Below are 24,450 nucleotides of genomic sequence, written 5' to 3'. Positions count from 1 at the left end.
TCTCTGTAACTGTAACACTATATTCTGTTACTGTTTTTCCCTTATACTACCTCTATGTATTTATGTTGTGAAATGATCTGTATGGATGGCTTGCAAAACAAAGTTTTTCATTGTCCCTCAGTACATGTGACAATATTAAACATATACAATATATATAATGCAATGTCTTGCATATGTTTAAAAAGTTCATTGCAGATATATGAATTCTGACGTGCAATATATTTGCAAATGTTGCTGAAATTTACGATCATCACATAGGAATGTGCAGGATTGTAAGAAGCTGCAGAGAGTAGTGGACTCAGCCCAATACATCCCTCCCCACCATCCGTAGTATCTACATGAGATGCTGCCTCAAGAAGGCAACATCCATCATCAAAGATCCCCACCATCCGGGCCATGCCATCTTCTCACAGCTACCATCAGGCGGGAGGTACAGAAGCCTGACGTCCCACACCACCAGGTTCAGGAACAGCTACTTCCCTTCAACCAACTCTAATCACTACCTCCGTATAGCAAAACAATGACCACTTTGCACCGAAATGGACTTTTTTTGTTTATTTGTTAACTTTCTTGTAAAAATTGTGTATAATTTATATTTTTCTTGTGAATGCTGCTTATGTGATGCTATGTGCCTGTGATGTTGCTGCAAGTTTTTCATTGCACCTGGGTACACAGGTACTTGTGCATATGACAATAAATTCAACTTTCACTGTATAACGCAATGTCTTGCATAATGTTTAAAAAAGTTTATGAGTTGTGATGCACAATATATGTTGCTGAAATTTATGACCATCGCTATGGTAGGAACGAAAGTTGCCGGCGCGTCCTGTCAGCTGCGGAGGGATTGTTGTTGCCGCCGGACCAGGATGGCGGCGGCCTCGGAGGGTCCCCCGCCGCCTAATGTTTTCTATTTTCGGGACGTGAAGGCGGTGGCGGACCCGATAGCGGAGCCGGGGGAGGCCGGAGTAGGTCAGGTGCCGGTGGTGGTGGACAACGGGTCCTTCCAGTGCCGGGCGGGCTGGGCCGGGGAGCCGGCGCCGCGGCTCCAGTTCAAGAACGTGGCGGCGCGGGGCCGCGGCGCCTCCCGCAGCGACACTCAGGTCGGCAACGACATCAGCAACCTGGAGGTGGTCCGCTGGCTGCTCAAGACCCAGTTCGACAGGAACGTGGTGGTCAACTTCGACATCCAGGAGCAGGTCTTCGACCACATCTTTCAGCACCTGGGCATCGCCTCCGAGGTCAGAGTTCGGAGGGGAAGGGGAGGGGGGAGGGGGGAAGGGGAGGGGGGGGAGGGGGAAGGGGGGGGAAGGAGGGGGAGGGGGGGAAGGGGGGGGGAAGGAGGGGGAGGGGGGGAGGGAAGGAGGGGGAGGGGGGGAGGGGAGGGAGGGGGAGGGGGAGTTTGGGGGGGGGAGGGGTGGGAAGGGGGGGAGGGGGGGAAGGGGAGGGGGGAAGGGGGGGGAGGGGGAGGGGGGAAGGGGGGGGGAGGGAGGGGGAGGGGGGGAAGGGGGGGGAGGGGAAGGGGGGGAAGGGGGGAGGGGGGGAAGGGGAGAGGGGGAGGGGGGAAGGGGGGAGGGGGGGAAGGGAGAGAGGGGAGGGGGGGAAGGGGGGGGAGGGGGAGGGGGGAAGGGGGAGTTTGGGGGAGGGGGGAGGAGGAGGAGGGGGGGAGGGAGGAGGAGGGGGGGAAGGGGAAGGGGGGAAAGGGGGAGTTGGGGGGAGGAGGAGGAGGGAGGGAGGGAGGAGGAGGGGAGAGGGAGGGAGGAGGAAGGGGAGAGGGAGGGAGGGAGGAGGAGGGGAGAGGGAGGGAGGAGGAGGGGAGAGGGGGGAGGAGGGGAGAGGGGGAGGGGGAGGGGAGAGGGGGAGGGGAGGGAGAGGGGGGAGGGGAGAGGCGGGAGGGGGAGGGGGGAGGGAGGGGGGAGGGGGAGGCTGGGGGAGGAGGAGGGAGGGGAGGGGGGAGGTAGGGGGGAGGGGGAGGGGGAGGGAGGGGGGAGGGGGAGGGGGAGGGAGGGGGGAGGAGGAGGGAGGGGGAGGGGGAGGGAGGGGGGAGGGGGAGGTTGGGGGGGGAGGGGGAGGGGGGAGGGAGGGGGGAGGGGGGAGGGGGAGGTTGGGGGAGGAGGAGGGAGGGGAGGGGGATGGGAGGAGGGAGGGGGAGGGAGGAGGGAGGGGGAGGTGGGGCGGAGGAGGAGGGGGAGGTTGGGGGAGGAGGAGGGGAGGGAGGAGGGGAGAGGGGAGGGAGGAGGGGGAGAGGGGGGAGGGAGGGAGGGGGAGGGAGGAGGGGGAGAGGACGGGAGGGGGAGGGAGGGGAGGAGGAGGGAGAGGGGGGAGGAGGGGAGAGGGGGGAGGGGAGGGGGAGGGGAGAGGGGGGAAGGGGAGAGAGGGGGGGAGGAGGAGGGGGAGAGGGAGGGGGGAGGGGGAGGTTGGGGGAGGAGGAGGGGAGAGGGAGGGGAGAGGATGGGAGGGGAGAGGAGGGAGGGGGAGGGGAGAGGGGGGGAAGGGGAGAGGGGGGAGGAGGAGGAGGGAGGGGGGAGGGGGAGGAGGAGGAGGGGGGGAGGGGGAGGAGGAGGAGGGGGGAGGGAGGGGGGAGGGGGAGGTTGGGGGAGGAGGAGGGGAGAGGGACGAGGGGAGGGAGGAGAGGGAGAGGAGGGAGGGGGAGGGGAGAGGGGGGGAAGGGGAGAGGGGGGGAGGAGGAGGGGGGAGGGGGAGGAGGAGGAGGGGGGAGGGGGAGGAGAGGAGGGGGGAGGGAGGGGGGAGGGGGCGGAGGTTGGGGGAGGAGGAGGGGAGAGGGGAGGGAGGAGAGGGAGAGGAGGGAGGGGGGCGGGAGGAGAGGGTAGAGGAGGGAGGGGGGAGGGAGGAGGGGGATGGGAGGGGAGAGGAGGGAGAGGAGGGGAGGGGGGAGAGGGGGGCGAGGGGGGGGAGGGGGAGAGGGAGAGAGGGGGAGGGGGGGAGGGGGGGAGAGGGGGGAGAGAGAGGGGAGGGGGGGAGCTGAGAGAGGGGAGGGGGAGGAGGGGGGGGGAGGGAGCGGGAGTGGGAGGGAGGGGCGAGTGAGGGAGGAGGGGGGAGTGGGGGAGGGGAGGGAGGGGGGAGCGGGAGGAGGAGGAGAGGGAGTGGGAGGAGGGGAGAGGGAGGGAGGAGGGGGGAGTGGGGGAGAGGAGGGGAAGGAGGAGGAGGAGGCGGCAGGGGATGGGGGGCGCGGGGGATGGAGGCGGGGGCTGGGGGGGGCGGGGGAGGGAGGGACGGGGGCTGGGAAGGGATGGGGGCGCGGGGGATGGAGGCTGGGGAGGGATGGGGGCGCGGGGGCACAGCGCGATGGGAGGGGTATACAGGGATGTGAGGGGCGATGAGGTTGGAGGGGCTGTGGTGGGGAGGGACTAGGGAGCTTGGGCGGGCACCTGGGTGGCTGGGGAAGGGCTGTGAAGGGGATGGGGTGGAGGAATGGGGGAAGTTGTGAGAAGAGTCGGGAGTGAATGGATGTGGTGGGATAGGAGTGGGGGAGAATGAGAAGGTGAGGTTGTGGGAAGGGATGGTGGGGGGAAGGAGGATGTGGGAGAAAGGATGTTGTTGGAGGGGACAAGATGGAAGGATGTTGTGGGAGGGGGCAGTGTGGAGAGGAGATTGTGTTGGTTACCCCTTGTGGTGATTTGTGGAGATGGAATGTGGTTTAGGTAGGGTGGGGATGACTGTCAGAGTTTGGGGAAGTGAGATGTGGGTGTGGGTTCCTGGGGATGATAGAGTAGGGGCTGTGGGAATGGGCTTGGTTGCACTTGGGGTAATGGGGCAGGGATTGTACAGTGGATTGGTTGGATCTAAAAGGTGATTATGGTGAGGTTGATGTAATGGGTGATGTGCTGTAGGAGTAGGGAGGATGGGTAGATAGTGTGGAAGGGTATGGAGCTCTGTGGCGAGAGAAATTAATGGGTCAAGAGATGTGTTGACGATGGGGTCAGTGTGGGAAAGGAGCTCTTCCTTCTAAAGTACTTTGGTAAAGTTAATCCAGACCAGTGTGGCTTCTTGGATTGGTGAACTCGTCTCAATTGCTTCAGCAGCTGGAGAGGAGTTTTCACTTTTCTCTCCAATTGTCCTGTTTTTTAATCTGTTTTTGAGGGGTAGGAATGGCCACAGTGTTGAACCTGACCTCAGAACTGTGTGGGGCAAGCTGGATGAGCCAGTAGCTCTCCTCCTTGCTCTCACTTGTTTGTATGTTGTTTTACCCTCTCAGCAAATAATTCTAAATTTTCTGATTAGCAGATAGCCAACTAACTTAAATTATAAAAACTGCTTTTGAAAATTGTACTAACTGCTTCCATTTGTATCTGTTACAGTGTTGTGTGGACCATCCAGTGGTTTTAACAGAAGCTCCGTGTAATCCACTGTACTCCCGACAGTTGATGTCCGAGCTCCTTTTCGAATGCTATCATGTTCCCAAAGTATCGTATGGAATCGACGATCTTTACAGCTTTTGGTGGAACAATAAACAGCACACCACTGGATTGATTGTTTCCTCTGGATATCATTGCTCTCACATTCTGCCGGTGCTGAATGGCAGGTTTGTTAAGCATCTGCATAAAAAGGGTTTAAAACAAAAACTGCACATAAACCACTTGCATGTTGCCTCACTCCAGGATACTGTAATTTGTAGTATCTGGATGTGGTATCATAGTAAAGTTACTCAACTACTATCCAGATGTTGGAACTATATTTCCAACTTTATTTTTGTTTCAATCACTGGTTGAATATCTGCTTTGTTTCCCCATAAAGTAACAGTTTAAAGAGCTTTTTTTTTTGACATCCCAAAGCAAATGAATCATAAAAAATGAATTATTTTTGAAATGTAATAAATCTTTAAAGGAAAGATTGTATGGCCCTATAAACAAGTAATCAGTATGGAGATATGTGTGATGGTTAGAGAAGTTTTGATCAGGATAAGGAGGATTTCCATGTTCTTTCTTGAACAGCCTCTTGGGATCTTTTACATTAAATGAAAATAAAAAAAACTGCGGATGCTGGGAATCTAAAATAAAAACCGAAAATGCTGGAAGTACTCAGTAGCTCAGGTCTGTGGAAGAGAAACAGTTAACATTTCTGGTTGAAGATCCTTCGTCAGAACTTCATCTTCAACCTGAAACATTAACTCTTTTTCTTTTCTCACAGATGTGGCCTGACTTGCTGAGTATTTTCAGCATCGTTGATCTTTTATATTCCTTTGGAGAAGAGAAAGAAGTGGTCTAAAAGTAGTTTAATATTTCATCCAAGACACTTCCCTCAGCATGATGCTGAAGTATCAGCCAATGCTGTGCTTAATTTGTGGAGTAGGGCTTGAACTCAGAAACTTATTAACATCTGGGATTGCAACAACTGAGCCAAGGCCAATCCCTGGATTTAAATTCACTATGGAAGGGGATAATTAGGGAATGGGTTGGTGGAAGCTTGGTGGGCATCTGGAAGCAAATGGGAATGCAAAAACCTAGCCCTTGACAACTCGTGTTTGATGGCTAAAGCTTGGTATTGGTATTGGTTTATTATTGTCACTTGTACCGAGGTACAGTGAAAAGCTTGTCTTACAAACCGATCGTACAGGTCAATTTATTACACAGTGCAGTTACATTGAGTCAGTACAGAGTACATTGATGTAGTACAGGTAAAAACAATAACAGTACAGAGTAAAGTGTCATAGCTACAGAGAAAGTGCAGTGCAATAAGGTGCGAGCTCACAACAAGGTAGATCGTGAGGTCATAGTCCATCTCATTGTTTAAGGGAACTGTTCAATAGTCTTATCACAGTGGGGTAGAAGCTGTCCTTAAGTCTGGTGGTACGTGCCTTCAGGCTCCTGTATCTTCTACCTGATGGAAGAGGAGAGAAGAGAGAATGTCCTGGGTGGGTGGGGTCTTTGATTATGCTGGCTGCTTTACAAAGACACCGAGAGGTAAAGACAGAGTCCAAGGAGGGGAGGCTGGTGTCCATAATGCGCTGGGCTGTGTCCACATCTCTCTGCAGTTTCTTGCAGTCCTGGGCAGAGCAGTTGCTGTACCAAGCTGTAAAACATAAAGCACGCCAAGCTGCCAACTTTGGGTGAGAAAATATACCTGTGGCTTCTGGGGTCTCTGTGGACCACTGAGTTAGAGGAAAATTGCCCTAAATAGGGCAAAAAAACCCAGAAGATTTCACTCTATCTCACTACTCAATTATCCCCTTACAAGAAAGTGTATGTGTGAGGGCATCCTATCATGATGTATACTTTTATGGCACTCTGCATTTACTTTGTGTTTTGCTGATTAACGTTTCCTTTGTCAAATGTAGGCTGGATGCCTGTAACAGTAAAAGGATTAATCTGGGTGGAAGCCAGGCAGCATCGTATATGCAGCGTCTGCTGCAGCTTAAGTACCCTGGACATTTACCAGCTATCACACTCAGTAGAATGGAAGAAATTCTCCATGAACACTGTTACATTGCAGGCGACTATATGGAAGGTAATTGTTATTAGTTCTTTAGATATTAATTAGGAATAAACAATTTGCAAAGGTATCACCCTGTGTAGAATGGCAAGTGTCATTATAAATAATATTTGGTCCACCTGATGTCCTAAAGTTGTTCCTCTGTTGCCTGAGGGTTTGAGGGTAGACAGGGTGGATTGGAGATGTTCAGAGGGGAATTTTCTAAAGTACTTTAATTGAGCTTGGATTTCCCCGCCCCTTCCTAATTTCCCCTTGATGGCATTGGCAATCGATAATGTATCAGGGGTAGGTGGGCTAGATGTCTGGGCTCGTACTTAAAACAGACAAGTGAACAAAGTCAGTTTACTCAATAAACAAGGGTGTGTTTAAAGAGTGGAGGAAACAAAACTTATGACAGAAACTACAGCAACTTTTCCCTGTAAAAGCAGGGTGATTTCTATGGGAAATATAGTAGGTGGAGGATAATTACAAACAACTTGTGTGCATAAGATCAATCTTGGTCATTTACAGCAATGTGGCCAAAACTGTTGACAGCTGAATTATCACACTCTATGTGGGAGTAGTGTTGCCACAATATGCAGCCTGCTTTTGTCTTGTAGAATTATATGGTTGTAAATGGGGATGGCGGAGAAAAGCTACTTATTCATCAAAATATTTTGTGACTATAGGGTATCCCAAAATGCTTCTCGGGCAATATGTACTCCTTGAATTGGAACTACTATAATGTAGGAAATGAGGCCATTTGGACACAACAACCTTTCAAATAGCAACATCATAAAGATTAGGGTTTCTTTGGTGATAATGATTAGGAATAGATATCAGCCAAGACTGCTGGGAAGACCCCTTTGCTCTTCTATATAGTGCCTTGGGATATTTTACTTTCACCTGAGAATATATTCATGCCCCTGAAGCAGCAGGTTTTGGGTCCAGAGACTTAATCACACAGTCCTAGGCTGATCCCCTCAGTACTACAAGGTTGAAGGTGTCATCTTATTGAACCAAGGTCTCCTTGCCCTCTAATTCCATGGAATTTTCAGAAGAAGAGCAGAGGATATATCTCTGTGTCTTGATTGCTATTTACCCCTCACTCGCATTACCAAGAAAATGTTGATTACTAAGTCATAATCACATTGCTTATTTGTGGGAGCTTGGTGCGCACAAATTAGCTGTGGCTTTTTCTTTTATTACAGCATTAAATACTTCATGAGTGCACTTTGAGACGTACTGAAAGGGACCTGAAAGGTGATATATAAATGCAGATCTTTCCTCCTTCCTCTTTGATAACATAGCTTTGTGTCTTTAATGTTTTCTTTATCAATTTCGTTTTTTAAATGTCAACCATGCTTAAAAATACACCTATTATGTTAGACGATGGGAGATTCATCCTTGGTTATTTCAGTGGGGTACCTCTACAGCAATTTGATACACGTAACAATGAAAGCCAGACTCTAGCAAGAGGATTGAGGTGATTTATTGAAGAACTCTTTCATCGGGACACTGCCACTCTGTTTCCTGTTACCGGTTAATTAGTCCAATTTTATGCTACATATGTTTTGCACCTGTTAGTTTATGATTCTGCTGAGTACAGGCAGAACTATATTTCATTATCTTTATAGCTGTTAAGTTTTTAAGCGATGACACAGGCATCAGTTATGTTGCCTGCATGGTATTTTTAGCTGCATATTTATCTGAGCAGTCATTGCAACATCTGTAAACAATTCATTTCTACAATTGTAAACCTAATATCCCAGTCTTTAGGGGGTGGGGGAGGGGGATAAAGATCAATAATGTCTGCATTTATAAAGCAGTTTCAACGTGATTGGGTGTCCTGAGGTGCATTATAGTCTTGTAGTCAGACAAAAACTTACATCAAGCCAAAGAACAAGTCTAATGACGGGCAGCTCAGAGTTTAAGCATCATCTTTTGAAGGAGGAGAGAGAGACTGAGGGGTTTGGAAGGAGTTGTGGAGTTTGGGCTTGGATGACTAGAGGTATGGCTGCTAGTGATGGGGAGACACACAAGAGGTCTGAAGTGAGGGAACACATTTCTTGGAGTGTTATAGGTCTGAAGAAGTCATGGCCATGGAGAGATTTGAACACTAAGATGGGAATTATAAAATTGCATGGGTGAACTGGGAGCCTTTGTAGACCAGCAGACATGCTGGTGATAGCAGAACAGAAAGATGTGTCAAAATTCTCGTAGTACTCATTGGTGAGGTGGGTGGGAGGATGGTGGGGAAGCAGGAACCTCTGTCATTGTGCTCCAAGCTCCATCTGCTAATCCAGAACTCTAAAGGTATGACACTGAATTTTCTTTAAATGGAGAAGACAGTACGTCCTAGCCTTGTATGTCTGACTGTCTTCCTTGCATTTCCTCACATTATCATTGACTGATAAAATACAGAGTGTGTGTAGTGTCAGCTGGAGCAGATTGCCACTTCCCTGGTTGGTGTGTCAGCTCTCCCATCATTTTATTGAGACCTTAGCAAGCTTTAAATAAAGTGACCCTGTCCTTGCCCGCCTGCCTTGTTAATCTGATGGAATTCAAATACCACTCAGAACCTGCTCTAATTGTGGATTGAGCTATGGTTTGTACTCTATTACTAATGCAGGGGTTCGATCCGAAACACTGAAATTTCCTTTTTCCCCCCACAGATACCGTTCAACCCACTGATTTCTGCCAGTAAATTGTTTGTTGTTCAAAATTTAGTTACTGATCCTGTAGCTTCCAGGCCTGTTGTTTGTTTTGCTCATGTATAAACAATCAAAGCAGAAAACCTGGTGATCCAAGGCTGTATTAATACAAGATTAAAGGGTGGTGATAAATCACAAGGTGTATGTTGGTGATCTGCAGCAAAAATATAAACATTCAGAAATGGTGAAAATACTATAGCTAGTAGAGCTGGTGCCTTGCAGTGCTAGAGACCTAGGTTGAATCCTGACCCCGGGTGCCCTCTGTGTGGAGTTACATGTTCTCCCTGTGATCATGTGGGTTTGCTCCTGGTTCTGAAAGATGTTTGGTTAATTGGCCACTGTAAATTGTCCATGGTGTGTAGGTGAGTGGTAGAATCTGGCAGGTGTTGATAAAAAAGTGAAGATAAAAATGGGATTAAGGGTAGGATTAGTGTGAATGAGTGCCTGATGGTCAGCATGATCTCGGTGGGCTGAAGGGCCTGTTTCCGTGCTGTACCTGTCTATGATTGTTTGAACTGGTAGGGTCTTTGAACACACATTTAAAGCATGGAATCTCATTTGATCTTGAATTCTTACTGTTGAAGAAAGGCTTACCGACATTAAATTGCCCTTAGTGTGTTAGGTGGGGGGAGTTGATAAGAATGTGGGGGGAAAAGGAATTAATGTAGGATTAGTGTGAAAGGGTAGTTGATGGTCGGAATACACTCAGTGGGCCAAAGGGCCTGTTTCCATGATATGTCTCTCTCTGACTTGGTGCTTTTCTATGTTCCACAGGCTTGATATTATGAAATAAATAACAGGTGAATAAATATAAGCCAAGCTGATAATTTAGTGCATACAGCTGTTGTAACAAAGAAACAAAATCAAAGAAGGAGAATTTAAATTTATACAAAAGGCAACTTAATATAAATACAAGAGATAATAAGTAAAACAAAGGAATGATAGAGAGATGCGCATCTAGTTCCTGATTATAAACAGTGATCACTGAAGTGCCTGTGGGAACTAAGACCAGGAATTGTGCAGTCAAATACACTGCCACTCTTGATATAAGCCCTTGCATCTTAAGGATAATGAAACAAATAAGATACTAGAGAGTTTCTGGTGCCTGCAAACCGTGCAACAGGAGGCAAGGCAAATACGATCCTGGTTGAAGTGTGTAATATCTCCAGGAAATACTGCAGCATTTTCCTAAGGCTTCTTCAGGGGCACCTCCAAACATACAAGATCCATTACCTAATAGCAAGTGTATAAGGTATCATCACCTTTCAATCTTATACGGTAAGTCACACACCTTAAACATATTGCCATTCCTTCCTAGTGTTTTTGTCAAAATCTTGGGGTTCCCTGCCTGACTCCCTGAGACCACCACCATCACATGGCCTGCAACTGTTCAAGGGCAGCTATTGATGGACAACTTGGGCCAATGATGCCCTCAATTGTTATCATTAAGAACAAACTTTATTGCCCCAAATATGAGGAAGAAAAACTTTGCATGTGATTTAAACAAAAAATTAAAAGGGCAATGTTTTTGGATGGAGGAATGGTGTTTTGAATTTTTTAAAATTGGTATTGGTTTATTATTGTCACATGTACAGAAATACAGTGAAAAGCTTTTGTTTGCATGCCATCCAGACAGATCATTCCATACATTGAAGTAGTACAAAAAGAAAAAAAAAACGTTGTAGGATATAGTGTTTCAGTTACAGAGAAAGTGCAGTGCAACTAGACAAAGTGCAAGGACCTTGACAAAGTAGATTGAGAGATCAAGAATTCATATTTATCATAAAAGAGGTCCACTCAAGAGTCTTGTAACAGTGGGGTAGAAGCTGAATTTTGAGTTGCAAGTGAGATATGGCTTTGATCTAAATATTTGCCCTTCTGCAGAACTTAGCCTGTGGAAGCTCCCAGACTTCTATGAGAAAAATATTCACAGGATACAGCTGCCTTTTAACAACAAACTTCTGGCTAGCACCTTGACGGTGGAGGAGAAGATGGAACGGAGGCAACAGCAGATTCGCAGGCTGCAGGAGCTCAACGCTCGACGTAGGGAAGAAAAGCTACAGCTTGACCAGGAGAGGCTTGAGAGACTGCTCAGCATCCAGGTAAAGGATTAAGGCTACACATATGAAAGGTTCTGCTACCATGTTGAGCCGTTGCCTCACAGTGCTAGAGACTCAGGTTTAATCCTGACCTTGGGTGCTGTCTTGTGGAGTTTGCGTGTTCTCCCTGTGACTGCGTGGGTTTTCTCCTGGTGTTCCGGTTTCCTCCCACATCCCAAACACATGCGAGCTGGTAGGTTAATTGGCAACTGCAAATTGCCCCTAATGTGTAGGTGAGTGGTAGAATCTGGGCAGGAGTTGATGAGAATGTGTGGAGAGTAAAGTAAAAATGGTATTAATGTAGGAAACAGGTGGTTAGAGCAAACTCAATGGGCCAAAGGAACTGTTTCCATACTGTAGGTTCATACGACTTAATGTTAGACCATAAGACATGGGAGCAGAATTAGGCCATTTGGCCCATCGAGTCTGCTTCACCATTCGATCATGGCTGATTTATTTTTCCCTCTCAACCCCGTTCTCTTGTCTTCTCCCCGTAACCTTTGACAACCTTAGAAATCAAGAACATATCAACCTCTGCTTTAAATATACCCAATGACTTGGCCTCCACAGCCATCTGTGGCAATGAATTCCACAGATTTACTGCTCTCTGGCTAAAGAAATCTCTCCTCATCTCTGTTCTAAAAGGACGTCTATTTATTCTGAGGCTGTACCCTCTGGTCCTAGACTCTCCTACTACAGGAAGCATCGTCTCCACGTCCACTGTATCCAGGCCTGTCAATATTCGGCAGGTTTCGTTGAGATCCCCCCTCATCCTTCTAAACTCCAGCGAGTACAGGCCCAGGGCCATCAAATGCTTCAACATCAAATGTTTTGATGATGTTGGTTGGGTTCCTCAAATGAAATATCTTTGACATCTATCTGATGGGGCCCTTTGGTTTGTGTCTCCTTAGAAAGATATGCTAGTGACAACATTGCGTTCCTTGCAAACTGGTGGACCAAGGAAGGTTTGAACCAACAACTTTCTGACTTGAGTGCTATCAGCTGAGCCAAGCTAACTACTCTCAAAACATTGTGTTTTTTTTCCTGCCCACCAGCTTTCTATTTCCCGGGAGAAGTGGATAGAATTGGACAGTCCAGTATGCCAAATACCTTTTTAAAAAGCTCAAGCTCCTCTGTTATAAAAACAGATTTAATCAGTCACTGAGCATTAGTGACCTTGCTTGTGGCCTTTAGTACAAGTGATGTAGTTATTTCCAAATACACTTCTTTCTCGCCTAAACTAACAGGATGTAGAAATCATTGTCTCCTTTAATTTTTCTCAATTAATTAAATCTGAGGATTCAAATGCGTTTCCTTATTATTGAAATATCTAGGAACTGCAACTTGTGATCAGAGAGACTGGAGGTAATCACTGAATTATTATTTAGCTTTTTTGTCTTGCCTGATGATGCCTGGGTCTAATTGGGTAGCTCTGGCACAAGCAAATTAGACTAAGTGGTAGCCTCCTATACTGTAGGATAATATGATCCTCTCCATTGATGTTTGTGTTTAATGACCATTGTTACATTGACCTTTTGATGCTTCCAGCTCCCCCCACACACATTCAATTATTTGAGTGTGTGTGTTTCTGTCTGCCTCTCTGTGAACAAGAGGAAGCAAATCGTTTTCTGGAGGCAAATATATTGTGTGAGGTGCACACAGCAGACAGGATGGGAAACTTCTGTCCTAATCAGGCAACTACTTCAAAACCGTTCCACAAGTCCAAGCGCACACATTTGAAGTATGTGGATAGACAATTAGATGCACCTTGAGCAGTTCAGATTCAGAAGAGCTTATTGTCATATACACCAGGGTGCAATGAAATTCCTTGCTCTCACAAAGCTCACAGAGTAACAGTATACATGCTAATAAATAGAACAATGAGTGCAAAACAGAAGAATGGTGCAAAGATTGTAGTGCAAATCTGAAGCAATGCATAAAGAAATGCTGAAGTGACAATAACAGATCAACCGAGAGAGCTGGAATTAAGAGTACGAGAACATAGTGGCAGCACCACCGGGAAGGGGATGTGAAAGAGGTGATTGGTACAGAAGCCTGATAGCGGTGGGGAAGAAGTTGTTTTTATGTCTGGACATCCTAGCTTTCAAGCTCCTGTATCTTCTCCCATTAGGTAGAAGACAGAAAAGGGAATGGCCACTCTGCATGTTCTATCCTTTATTATGAGGAAATATTGCACCTTATGAGCCTTGTCGATACAATAGTGAATGCCTCCTTGCTATTTATAGGAGGCCAGCCGGTATCATAGCTTGCTTAATCTCCACACTGGGAAAAAGAAGTGGAAAAATAAAGCCTGTATACTTTCCAAATGATACTGATGATATAGAGCATTCTTATTTGTAATTTGAAGCACAAAGTATCATTGATGAAGTGGGAAATCGATGAGGGAACTAGAAATTTGCCAACATGGATCTGGATTATAATTTCTATTTTCTTCATAGTTAAAAGGTCTTTGGACTGAATCATAAAACGTAAATTCACCTGTGCTTTGACAGACAATTAACTGCAGTACTTGATTTTTACCACTAGAAGGTACAGTGGTTCAATGCAAATAAAATGCTTTGTATCTCTGAAACACTTGGGAGAAAATGGACCACGTTTAAGTCAGCAGTTCCTCACAGGTCAAACAGCATTTCTCCATGCCATTGCCAGAAAGTTTGTGATTCTTGTGCATGTGTGTGCGCACATGGTAGCCCTGAACTTGCAGGCAACTGTTTACAGTATTTTCTCCAACTGCATTCTGATGCTGTAACCAACACAGGAGAATTAAATTGCAGTTAATTCCCTTACAGTGGAGAATTTGCTTGAACAACCTGCAGCAGGTTGAATCTCGCATAGGGAGTTGTCCCTTATTGATTCCAATACAGGCAATGACTATGAAGGAATTAAAGTGAGTTTCATTTTTTTTGATTGATTTTAATTGTTTGAATTTACTTGAGTGCATTATGGATCATTTTTGTCTTTGTGTTTTAGTTTTAAAATATCGTAATTTTTCAATAATTTAAAAACTCTATTCATTTGTTTTAATGTTTTTGAATTTTAAAAGCATTGAGAACTGTTAACTTCTTTGACATCTCACTAAAACGTGGGTTGTGTTTTAGTCAGTTGTCTCTTCCAGCTTTTAATGGGCGGAGCTTGTTCTGGCTCCACCCCAAAATAATGGGATTTATGAGCAGGCCTTGCTGTTGTGGTTGGAGCTGGTTTTGTCCAGGAAGCTTCCATTTGTAGATCTGTCCAAGTGTGGATGTGGTTCCTTAGGCAGAGGGGAATGAACGCAAGAACATAAGAAACTAGGAGCAGGTGTAGGCCATTCAGCCTCAAGCCTGCTTCTCCTCCCCCCCAACCCCTTATTCAAATAATTACAGCTGACCTGCCCCAAGCCTCATCTCTTCTTCTGTGTCAGTTTCCCCTAGCCCTCAATTCCATGATCTTTTTTAAAAAAAAAATCATCTATTTCCTCTTTAAATACCCCCATTGATCTAACTGCTACAACCCTCCGGGTTAGAGAATTCCAGAGAATCACCACCCTCTGATGAGAAATTCTTATACAGCTCAGTTTTAAACCACCTTCTACTCTTCTAACTATATCACCTTGTTTGAGATTATCCCATCGGTTGAAACGTATTGACATCTTCATTGCCATACCCCTCAAGAATCACTTATGTTTTGATACGATCACACCTCATTTTAAATTTTAAGTAACATAGATACAATTTGTTTAGCTGTTCACAATAAGGCAAGCCTGTCACCCAGGAATTAGCGTAGTGAATCTCTCTCGCCAATATATACTTTCTTAAATAGAGACCAAAACTCTTGCACAACGGGCACTTGCTGCTCTCCACAAAATTTGGGGTTGTTAATTGGAAAGAGCATGAAGATAAATTACAGAACCTAAGCATTACCTGTTGTGCTTCCTCCTTGAATGTATTGGTTTAACTACACCACAAATACATAATATCATTTCTATCAGAGAGCCTTCTACTTTAATTAACTGCCACCTTGTCTCTGAGTCAGAAGGTTGTGGGTTCCTAGACATCCCTGGTTTCAGTACAAAAATCTAACTGCAGTACTGAAGGATTGCACTCTCTCGGGTGAAACAGGTCACCTGCTGCCTAAGGTGGACACAGAAGCTCCCAACGAATTGAAAAGAACATAGAACATTACAGCACAGTACAGGCCCTTTGGCCCACAATGTTGTGCTGACATCTTGTCCTGCTCTAAGATCTATCTAACCCTTCCCTCCCACATAGCCCTCCATTTCTCTATCATTCATGTGTCTATCTAAGAGTCTCTTAAATGTCCCTAATGTATCTGCCCCACAACCTCTGCTGGTGGTGCATTCCACACACCCACCACCCTCTGTAAAAAAAAAACAACTTACCCTTGACGTCCCCCTTATATCTTCCTCCAGTCACCTTAAAATTATGTTCCATCGTGTTAGCCACTGTCGCCCTGGGAAAAAGGTTTCTGACTGTCCACTCGATATATGCCTCTTATCAAGAGCGGTGGTGGTATTCTTATGAGTTCTGGCCAATTCCTCGATCAGGGATACTCACTGAAACAAAGACCAACTGCTGTGAAATCATCAACACAGCAAAAGGCATGCTCTGGTCTCCCTGAAACACTGGGATCCAGAGGAAGGTGTTGTTGTCCATCATGGAAAGTGCACTTAAAGGTCCAAAGTAATGTGATGAGGGATGTGCTGAAGCTGAAATTCAGCCCCTGTAAGGTCTCAGTGGGGAAGGACCACCATTTAAGGCTCAGCTGCCTTTGGATACAAATTATTTGAAATCTACTTTAAAACCCCATGAACTATTTTCTTTAAAGTTATAAATGAATGATTGCTTCACATTAGCATGTCACCAATCACAGGAATAACGTGACGTTGTGCAATTGTTGACCTGAACATTCTGTATTATATCTGAACTTTTATGAATGAAATATATTTTATCAACATCTTTAAAAATAGACTGTCTGGTTATCAACACAGCTGTGATGGTAGATTCTAATGCACAAATTATCTGCCGTATTTCCCACCCAGTGTTTGCATTTCAAAGAGTGCTTGATTGGCTGAAACCTCTTTAGGATGTCCTGAGATGGTGAAAGGCATTTACACGTACAAATTTTTAGTTCAGCTTAGGAAATGAATATACCCATTAATGTGAATTATGCTGTCTGCCCATGACTTGCTTGGCTTTTTATAATACACACTTAGGACTCAGTTTCAAGTTGAGATGAGCTTTGCTAGATAACTGGAGTAAAATTAAGCCATTATTTATGACATATGGGTCAATGAAACTAAAACTATGGGCAATATTCATTGTTTTATTATAAAAGAAAGAAACATTCTGGCATTTGAAAAGTCACAATGTAATGCAGAGGATCTTCTGTAGATACTGCCTTTATGTATTAAATGATCCCCATAATCATTTTTGCAATGAATGAATCTTAGGGCAAACAGCCATTAGGCTTTGTCTTTGCACACAAACAGCAATGAGGTGAATATCCATTTGTTCTCAGGGATTCTAGACCAAGAACGGGTGTGGAACTGTGCACATTGGTAGTGCCAAACTTTTGGATGGTTGGGGTGGGAGTAATTGGTAGGACAGTGTTTTTTAACTCTGGAATCCTGTTTTGGATGCACTCTTATGCAATGATTACAAGGTTTTTGGACATTACTGAAGCAATAATTTAGTGCTAAATTGGTAATGCTATCTAATGAGTTGATGTATGAAATTATAGACTATTATCTTCAAGGTGGAAATAAGACACTTCTTGGCTAATGTTGCTCTGTGTTTAAATTGACAACGAAATCTTTCATTTCCTGATCTTGAACTCATTTACCTTAACAAGTGGAACAGTTCTGCATAAACCTATTGTTCAACACCATATATTGCATTGCAATAAAACAGAAGATGATGGAAATAATCAGCAGGTCAGGCAGCATCTGTTGGAAGAGAAATGGAGTTGAAGTTTCGGGTTGAAACCCCTTGGTCTGAACTGGGGTCTTCAATCTGAAACGTTAACCCGTGTTTCTCTTCCCACAGATACTGCATGACCAGCTGAGTATTTCCAGCATTTTCTATATTAATTTCAGATTTCCAGCATCTGCAGTACTTTGGATTTTTATATTTTCATGGAATTTCTGTCTTCTGTTCATTTTAGGAGCTACTAGAAGAAGGTATGATGGACCGATTTAAGCGTGCACTGTTGGAAATGAACATGGATTCTGCAGAGGAACTGCAGTCGTATATTAACAAGCTCAGCCTGGTCATTGAGCAGACCAAGCAAAAGATCCTGCAGGCAGAAGTGAACGTGGAGGTGGATGTTGTTGACACAAAGCCAGATGTAAGTGTCGGTGTTTCTTGAGGTTGTTTTCACTTGAAACATTTCTGCCTGTTGCTGGGCTTGCTTGCCCTTTTAGATATTCAGCTGTCCTTCACATGTAGTGTAGTGTCAACGGTGGCAAGGATTTATTGAGGAATTCCAACACTTCCCTGCAGTGCAGCCGCCCTTTAGCTCAGTAAGTCTCAGGAATGGGACTCCAGCATTCCTCCATTCTCAAGGAAGCCCTTGAGCAAGCTGGAATGAATGTATGTGTCCCTGCACAGCCCAGCTTTAACCTCTAGATTATAACTGCTTGTTCTGGAAATGGTTTCTCTTTATTTGGTATTGGTATTGGTTTATTATTATCACCTGTACCGAGGTACAGTGAAAAACTTGTCTTGCATGTCATTCATACAGATCAATTCATTACATAGTGCATTGAGGTAATACAGAGTAAAAACGATAACAGAATACAGAGTAAAGTGTCACAGCTACAGGCAAGTGCATTGCAGGTAGACAATAAGGTGCAAGGTAGATTGTGAGGTCAAGAGTCCATCTCATCGTATAAGGGAACCGTTCAATAGTCTTATCGCTGTGGGATAGAAGCTGTCCTTGATCCTGATGGCATGTGCCCTCAGGCTCCTATATCTTCTGTCTGATTTCTTTATTAAATGCTTTTGTCATTTTAAACAGCTCAATCAAATCACTTTGCAATCTTGTATCCTGCCCTAGCAGTGGAGAATATTGGTGTAAAAAAACACGAGAAACATTCTACTCAGAATAAAACAGCTCTAAGATATTTATCTTCTCGTCACTATCCGGATGCCCAGGAGACCTGCATTATAAGTTTAACATTAGATCTCACTTTATTTTTATGTTGGCAGCTTAATATTTCTGCTGGTGAGTTCGGTTCAGTTATTGAAGTTTTGGTGATGTTCCATGACTGTGGCTGCAAGTAAAAGAGGGTGACAGTGTGTCTGTGATACACATGCAGGTTGCTGTGGGCTCGTCTCCACACACACAGCAGAAGGCAAAATAGAAAGAAATTGCAGGGCATGTGACAATATCAGTAACCAGGAAACAGTGTAAATGTTAGTGTTAGAAAGTATTTACATGCCATTTGGTCTGACTGGTCCATGGTTGTATTTTTGCCCCATCACCGTCCTCCCACCACCCCATACGATTCTTTCTCCCCCATCTGGTTACATTGCCTCCTCTTAGTCTTCGAGCCTAGCTACCCAACTCTCTCCCAGTAGCCTCCAACTTAAGGTATCAGGTCCTTGTTGGGTTGATATTCTGATATATGCTTGTCCTTGGGTCAGTTTGGGCCTTGCTGTGCCACTGAGTCCTTTATCCCTGTCAGGATGATTTGTTTGGTGTCACCACATGTCCCCTCTTGATCAATCTTTGGTGTTTCATCCTTGCACAGATTGACAGTATGCTTGAGATTATGTTTAGGACAATTGTTCCATGTGGAAAAGGTTATGGGTTTGAGTCTGATTTGGATGAGCTGTGGTTAATTTTATAACTAAACGGACCTCTTGTGTATGGCTTTCAATTTGTCTGCAGTGTTGAGTTCACGGTTAAAGAAGTTTCTCCTGAATTCCTTATTGGATTTATTGTGACTTATCGTGCACACTGGTGCAGCTGGTAAAGCTGCTGCCTCACAATGCAGAGACCTGGGTTCAATCCTGACCTCAAGTGCTGTCTGTGTGGAATTTGTATGTTCTCCCTGAGACTGCGTGGATTTTCCTCAGGTGCTACGGTTTCTTCCCACACGAGACATGCAGGTTGGTAGGTTAATTAACCTCTAGTGTGTAGGTGAGTAGTAGAATCTAGGGGAAGTTGATGAATATGTGGGGAGAATAAAATGGGATTAGTGTAAATGAGTGGTCAGTGGTTGACACGGACTTGGTGGACTGAAAAGCCTGTTTCCGTGTTGTATTTCTATAACACTATGACTTCTATTTCTTATTTCACTCAGAAACAGTGATCACTTATCTATGTTTACCCTATCAACCCCTTTCATAATGCTGAGCACCTCTGCTGGGTTATTCTTTTGTTTTTCCTTCGGAGAAAATGAGTACAAGTCAGCTAAATCTTTCCCGATGGGTATAACCTTATAGTTATTAAATCCTTTCTTTTGCCTTCGGCAGTGCCTCTCTCTTCATGTGGAAATGGAGTCTGTTCACCATATTGCAAGAGTGGTTGAACCAAGTCCAGAAATACCATGATTAACTAAAATGCATGAGTTTATTGTGCCAAGTTAGCTGATTTAATACACAATACCAGATGTGAATGAATTCTTTATCCGTGTAATCAGCAAAGCCTCCACTGCATCAATATATTAGCTGTTACATTTTAACACCCACCTTCCTACCCCTCACGAACCCACATAATGCTTTGCAAGAGGAAGGTTTGAGTCCTGTCCTGCTGGATGTGCTTGGTCAGAGCTAAATTAATGAAGGGGGGAATCCAAAGTCCTTCACTCACTGGTTATATTTTACTTTCATGTTGTAAAAATGTGTTTGCAGGTTTCTGATCTGGATCAGGTATTGAACTGTGACCAGTCAATGGATGACTTGGAAGGAGTAAATGATCTGGACCAACTTTTCCCTGAATATCAGAGTGATTTTGGGAAACAAACCAATGTAGTTCAGGTACGATTTCAATAGCTACTTATGAGGCACAAAGCTCACAGCTGTACGGAGGTGCCTTGTGTTCCATTTCTCAAACGAAATCCAGAGCACTGGAACTCATACATGGAAATAAAAATCATATGTTGAGAAATTTATTTTCATACCAAAAATCTATTTGTATGCTCATGGATTTTGGGCACATTACACTTTGAGAATACCTGGGTATCAGTCATTGATTGTAATTTCATTGATAGTTTTAAATTAATTGTGAATTCATTAATGAAGGTAAGATTACAACCTTGAATTGATTGTACAGTTGGCTCATTTTGTTCTGATGCCTAGTTCTGATGTGTAGCAGTTAAGAACTTAAAAAAAAATTAGTAAGCATAGTCCACTTGGCCCACCATTCAATATGATCATGATTGATTTGCCCCAGCCTCATCTCTTCTGTGCCAGTTCCCCATGGCCATCAATGCTGACCTTTCAAAAGGTATCTAGTTCCTCTTTAAATACCCCCAGTGGTCTAGCCTCCACAACTCTCTGGGGTACAAAATTTTCCCTTGTCTAGCTACTTCACCATATCCAGGACAGTATTTAATGGTGTGCCCTTGGAAAGTAATAAATTCTACATTAATCTGTCATCCTGATATTTCAACTAGTTTATTTAAGCACACAGCACGGAAGGTCCTTTCAGTTCGTTGTGCTTATACCAGCAAGAACTATATAATTAACTTCATTTCCCCTGCTTGTTCTACATTATCCCTGTAAAGTTTTCCTTCCAGTGAAAAGAGGATAATTAGTGGATCTTCCCACAAAGACAGTGAAAACAGTTAGGGTTAGTATTGATTCATTTGGTGCAAAACACTGTAATTTCTATCAGTAAAAGAAAAGGAAAATGGCCTTTGAATAGTTTGAGAAGCGGCATGTAGTTAAGTTAAGAGAAACAGGTGACTGACTGTTGAGTGGCTGACTGCATTACTGCTCCTGTTGTGGGTGGAAGGAAACCAGATTGATGGCTCTTATCATAATGAGCTCAGGTTATAGGTTGGAATACCAGGAGAAAATGTTTGGCATTTTTGTACGCTTCAAAAGGAAATCATGTAATTGTGATTTTCTTTTTGTTATATAAACAGAAAATGCTGCCAGGTGAGGCTGCATCTATGAAGTCGATGACCTTTCACCAATTGTAAATTTCAGTCATTGTGAACCATTAACTCTGTGTTTGTCTCCATGGATGCTGCTTGACCCACTGAGTCCAACGTTTTCTGTTGTTACTTGAGATTTCCACAATTTGCACTATTTTATTTATGATTTCTACATCTGAAGTACAACAGTCACATTGCAAATACTTTACATACATATACTGTATAGTGAGTGTTTCAAGTGAATGTATGCAGTTTTGGTTCTTTTCTTGATAGTAAAATGCAGGCAAATGGCATGCTGATTAATTAGCCCTTCAAATTTACCTTTATTTGCATCAGTCGCAATCGATTGCTTGGGGTTGATATCCGACCTGTCTAAAGATTGGAGCAAAAAACAAGCTGCTGAAGGAACCCAGCAGGTCAGGCAGCATCTGTAGAGGGAAATGAACAGTTGACGTTTCGGGTCTCAATCCTAAACATCGGCTGTCCATTTCCCCCTGCAGTCGCTGGCTGGCACATTGAGTTCCTTCAACAGCTCATTCTTTTGCTCCAGATTCCAGCACCTACGGTCTCTTGTGTCTCCTGTCTTCAAAATTGTCTTTTGAAGAACCCATAATAGCCTCGGGTCATTGCATTAGTACGTCATGAAAGTATACATTTTCTAAATATGTATAACATCAACTAGGGAATTCATTAAAAGGATAAAAAATTCACAGTGCACAATATTTTAGTGATAATTATTAACAACTTCTACCTTTTTATATAGCCAGTCGGACAGATGTTCAACCTAGCAGAATACCATCAGCTGCATCTGGGCAGCGAGCGAATCAGAGTTCCTGAAATTCTTTTCCAGCCATCTCTGATAGGCGAGGAACAATCTGGGATAGCGGAAACCTTGCAGTATGTTCTGGATAGGTATGCCCTTCAGGATCTATTGAACCGTTTAACAGTACAAAAACATAATAGAAGTGCGTTCATGTTTGGTGATAGGTCTGTTTATTTTCAACTTGTGATAAATACCATAAACTGTGTGTGTGTCACTATCTCTGCAATATCTTTGTTCTACTGAGTGAGATATTATGACAAGGCCAGCAGCACGGTTTCCTGGTGTAGTGATGGGATGTGGGTTATTGTCACTAGTTATCCACACTTAGCTGATAAAGGAGAGATCTGTGACCTTGCTTTGAAATCAAGACTTGTTGCCCTGCCTCTCATATTAACCCATTTTAGAACAACAATTACAGCTTTCATTCACATAGTAACGCAAGAGACTGCAGATGCTGTAATCTGAAGCGAGAAACAAACTGCTGGTCTCAGCAGGTCGGGGGGTGGTTGGGAGGGTTGAAGTTGGGTGACAGTAGTTGGTGGGTGAAATAGGTAAGGGAAGAGAAACAAAAAAAATGAGGGCAGATGGAGCCAGGTGGGGGAAGGGGAGGGTAAAGGTTAGGACAGAGGCTGGAAGGTGATAAATAGAAACACAAGAGCTGCAAACTCTATCTCTGTTCTAGCAAGGGGGAGAGCAAAAGTCCAGCAAATGGAGGAAATGAAAGTGAGGGCTCCATCAATCAGGAAGGGAGGCCTTATTTCCTGAAAAGGAGGACATTTCAGAGGTCCTGGAATGGAAAGCTTCATCTTGGGAACAGATGCGGCAGAGATGGAGAAACTGAGAGAAAGGGATGGCATCCTTGCCAGACACTGTGTGGTAGGTGGTGTAATCAAGGTAGCTGTGGGAGCACTCCAGCCTTCTGTGTCTCCTCTCATCACCTTCCAGCCTCTGTCTCCACCTCCGCCCTCCCCTTCCCATACCTGGCTCCATCTGCTCTCTTTTTTTGCCCTTGCGACCTGCCCGTCACCCACACCTTCCTCCCCTCTGGTTCCCCACCTCCTCCCCTTTATTCCATGGTCCACCGTCCTCTCCTATCAGATTCCACCTCCTTCAGCCCTTTGCCTCTTCTACCTATCACCTCCCAGCCTCTCACATCATTCCCACTTACCTCTCCCACCCCCCCGCCCCATTCCCCACCTACCTACTACTCCCCCCCCCCCCCCCCCCCCCAACCTGGACTCACCAGTCACCCTCCAGCTCGTGCTCCTTCCCCTCCCCCCACCTTTTATTCTAGCTTTTGCCCTCTTCCTTTCCAGCCCTCATGAAAGGTCTCAGCCTGAAACATCAACTGTTCATTTCCCTCCACGTATGCTGCCTTGCCTGCTGAGTTCCTCCAGCATCTGCCCATCAGCTTCATCCTCACTGGTTCCACCTTTTGCCTGCCAGCCACTGCCTCTCACTTCTATACACTGGCTATCTCCTCTTTCTGAATGAGGGGCGACCTTGTAGAGATGTTTAAAATTATGAGAGGGCTTAGATAAGGTGGATGGTAACAGTCTTTTCCCCAGGGTAGGGGAGTCCAAAACTAGGGGGCATTGATTTAAGGTGAGAGTGGAAAGATTTAAAAGGGGCCTGAGAGGCAACTTTTTCACGCAGAGGGTGGTGAGTATATGGAATGAGCTGCCCAAGGAAGTGGCTGAGACAGGTACAATAGTATCGTTTAAGAAGCACTTGAATAGATACATGGAGGGGCGGGCCTAAGAGGGATATGGGCTGAATGCAGGACATTGGGGCTAGCTGGGTGGGCACCATGGTTGGTATGGACTCGTTGGGCTGAAGGGCCTGTATCCATGCTGTATTGCTGTGACTCTCCACTCTCAGTCCTGATGCAGGGTCTTGACCCAAAACATTGACCATCCCTCTGCCTTCACAGATGCTGCCTGACCTGCTGAGTTCCTCCAACAATTCTGTTTTTCATTTACATAGTGCCTTTTATATAGCAAACAGGAGTTTTATCAAAATAATAAACGCTTAAGGTGTTGGAACAAAAGCTTGGTTCAGGAGGCCACTTTTAGGAATTGCCTCAGGAGGAAATGGTGTTTTAGAATTTCAAAGTGTAAGGCCTGGGCAGCTGAAGGTGGAGTCGAAGATGGTGAAGTGCTTTAATTCAATTCAGGAGCAGGTTGCCAGTGTTAGAGCAGTACAGACACCTAAAAATTCTGGGGCTGGTCAAGACTGGAGATAAGAATGTGGGAGGCC

At 45.0% G+C, this 24,450-nt stretch overlaps 1 protein-coding gene across 1 annotated transcript in view; it reads left to right on the top strand.

Annotated features, from left to right (window-relative positions):
* Nucleotides 1–643: 643 nt before the first annotated feature.
* actr5 (actin related protein 5) overlaps nucleotides 644–24,450 on the top strand; it is a 36,249-nt gene continuing 12,442 nt past the window's right edge. The window contains exons 1-7 of the mRNA XM_052031556.1: nucleotides 644–1,238; nucleotides 4,317–4,540; nucleotides 6,293–6,462; nucleotides 11,025–11,242; nucleotides 17,423–17,605; nucleotides 20,119–20,244; nucleotides 22,132–22,280. Of these exons, the coding sequence (XP_051887516.1) occupies nucleotides 750–1,238; nucleotides 4,317–4,540; nucleotides 6,293–6,462; nucleotides 11,025–11,242; nucleotides 17,423–17,605; nucleotides 20,119–20,244; nucleotides 22,132–22,280 (1,559 nt within the window). The 5' untranslated portion in view covers nucleotides 644–749. The remainder of the gene's footprint in view (nucleotides 1,239–4,316; nucleotides 4,541–6,292; nucleotides 6,463–11,024; nucleotides 11,243–17,422; nucleotides 17,606–20,118; nucleotides 20,245–22,131; nucleotides 22,281–24,450) is intronic.

The sequence above is a fragment of the Pristis pectinata genome, chromosome 16 (assembly GCF_009764475.1).
Source record: "Pristis pectinata isolate sPriPec2 chromosome 16, sPriPec2.1.pri, whole genome shotgun sequence".
Classification (NCBI taxonomy): Eukaryota; Metazoa; Chordata; class Chondrichthyes; order Rhinopristiformes; family Pristidae; genus Pristis; species Pristis pectinata.
Note: the sequence above shows the minus strand (reverse complement) of the source record. Positions and strands in the feature narration are given on the sequence as shown.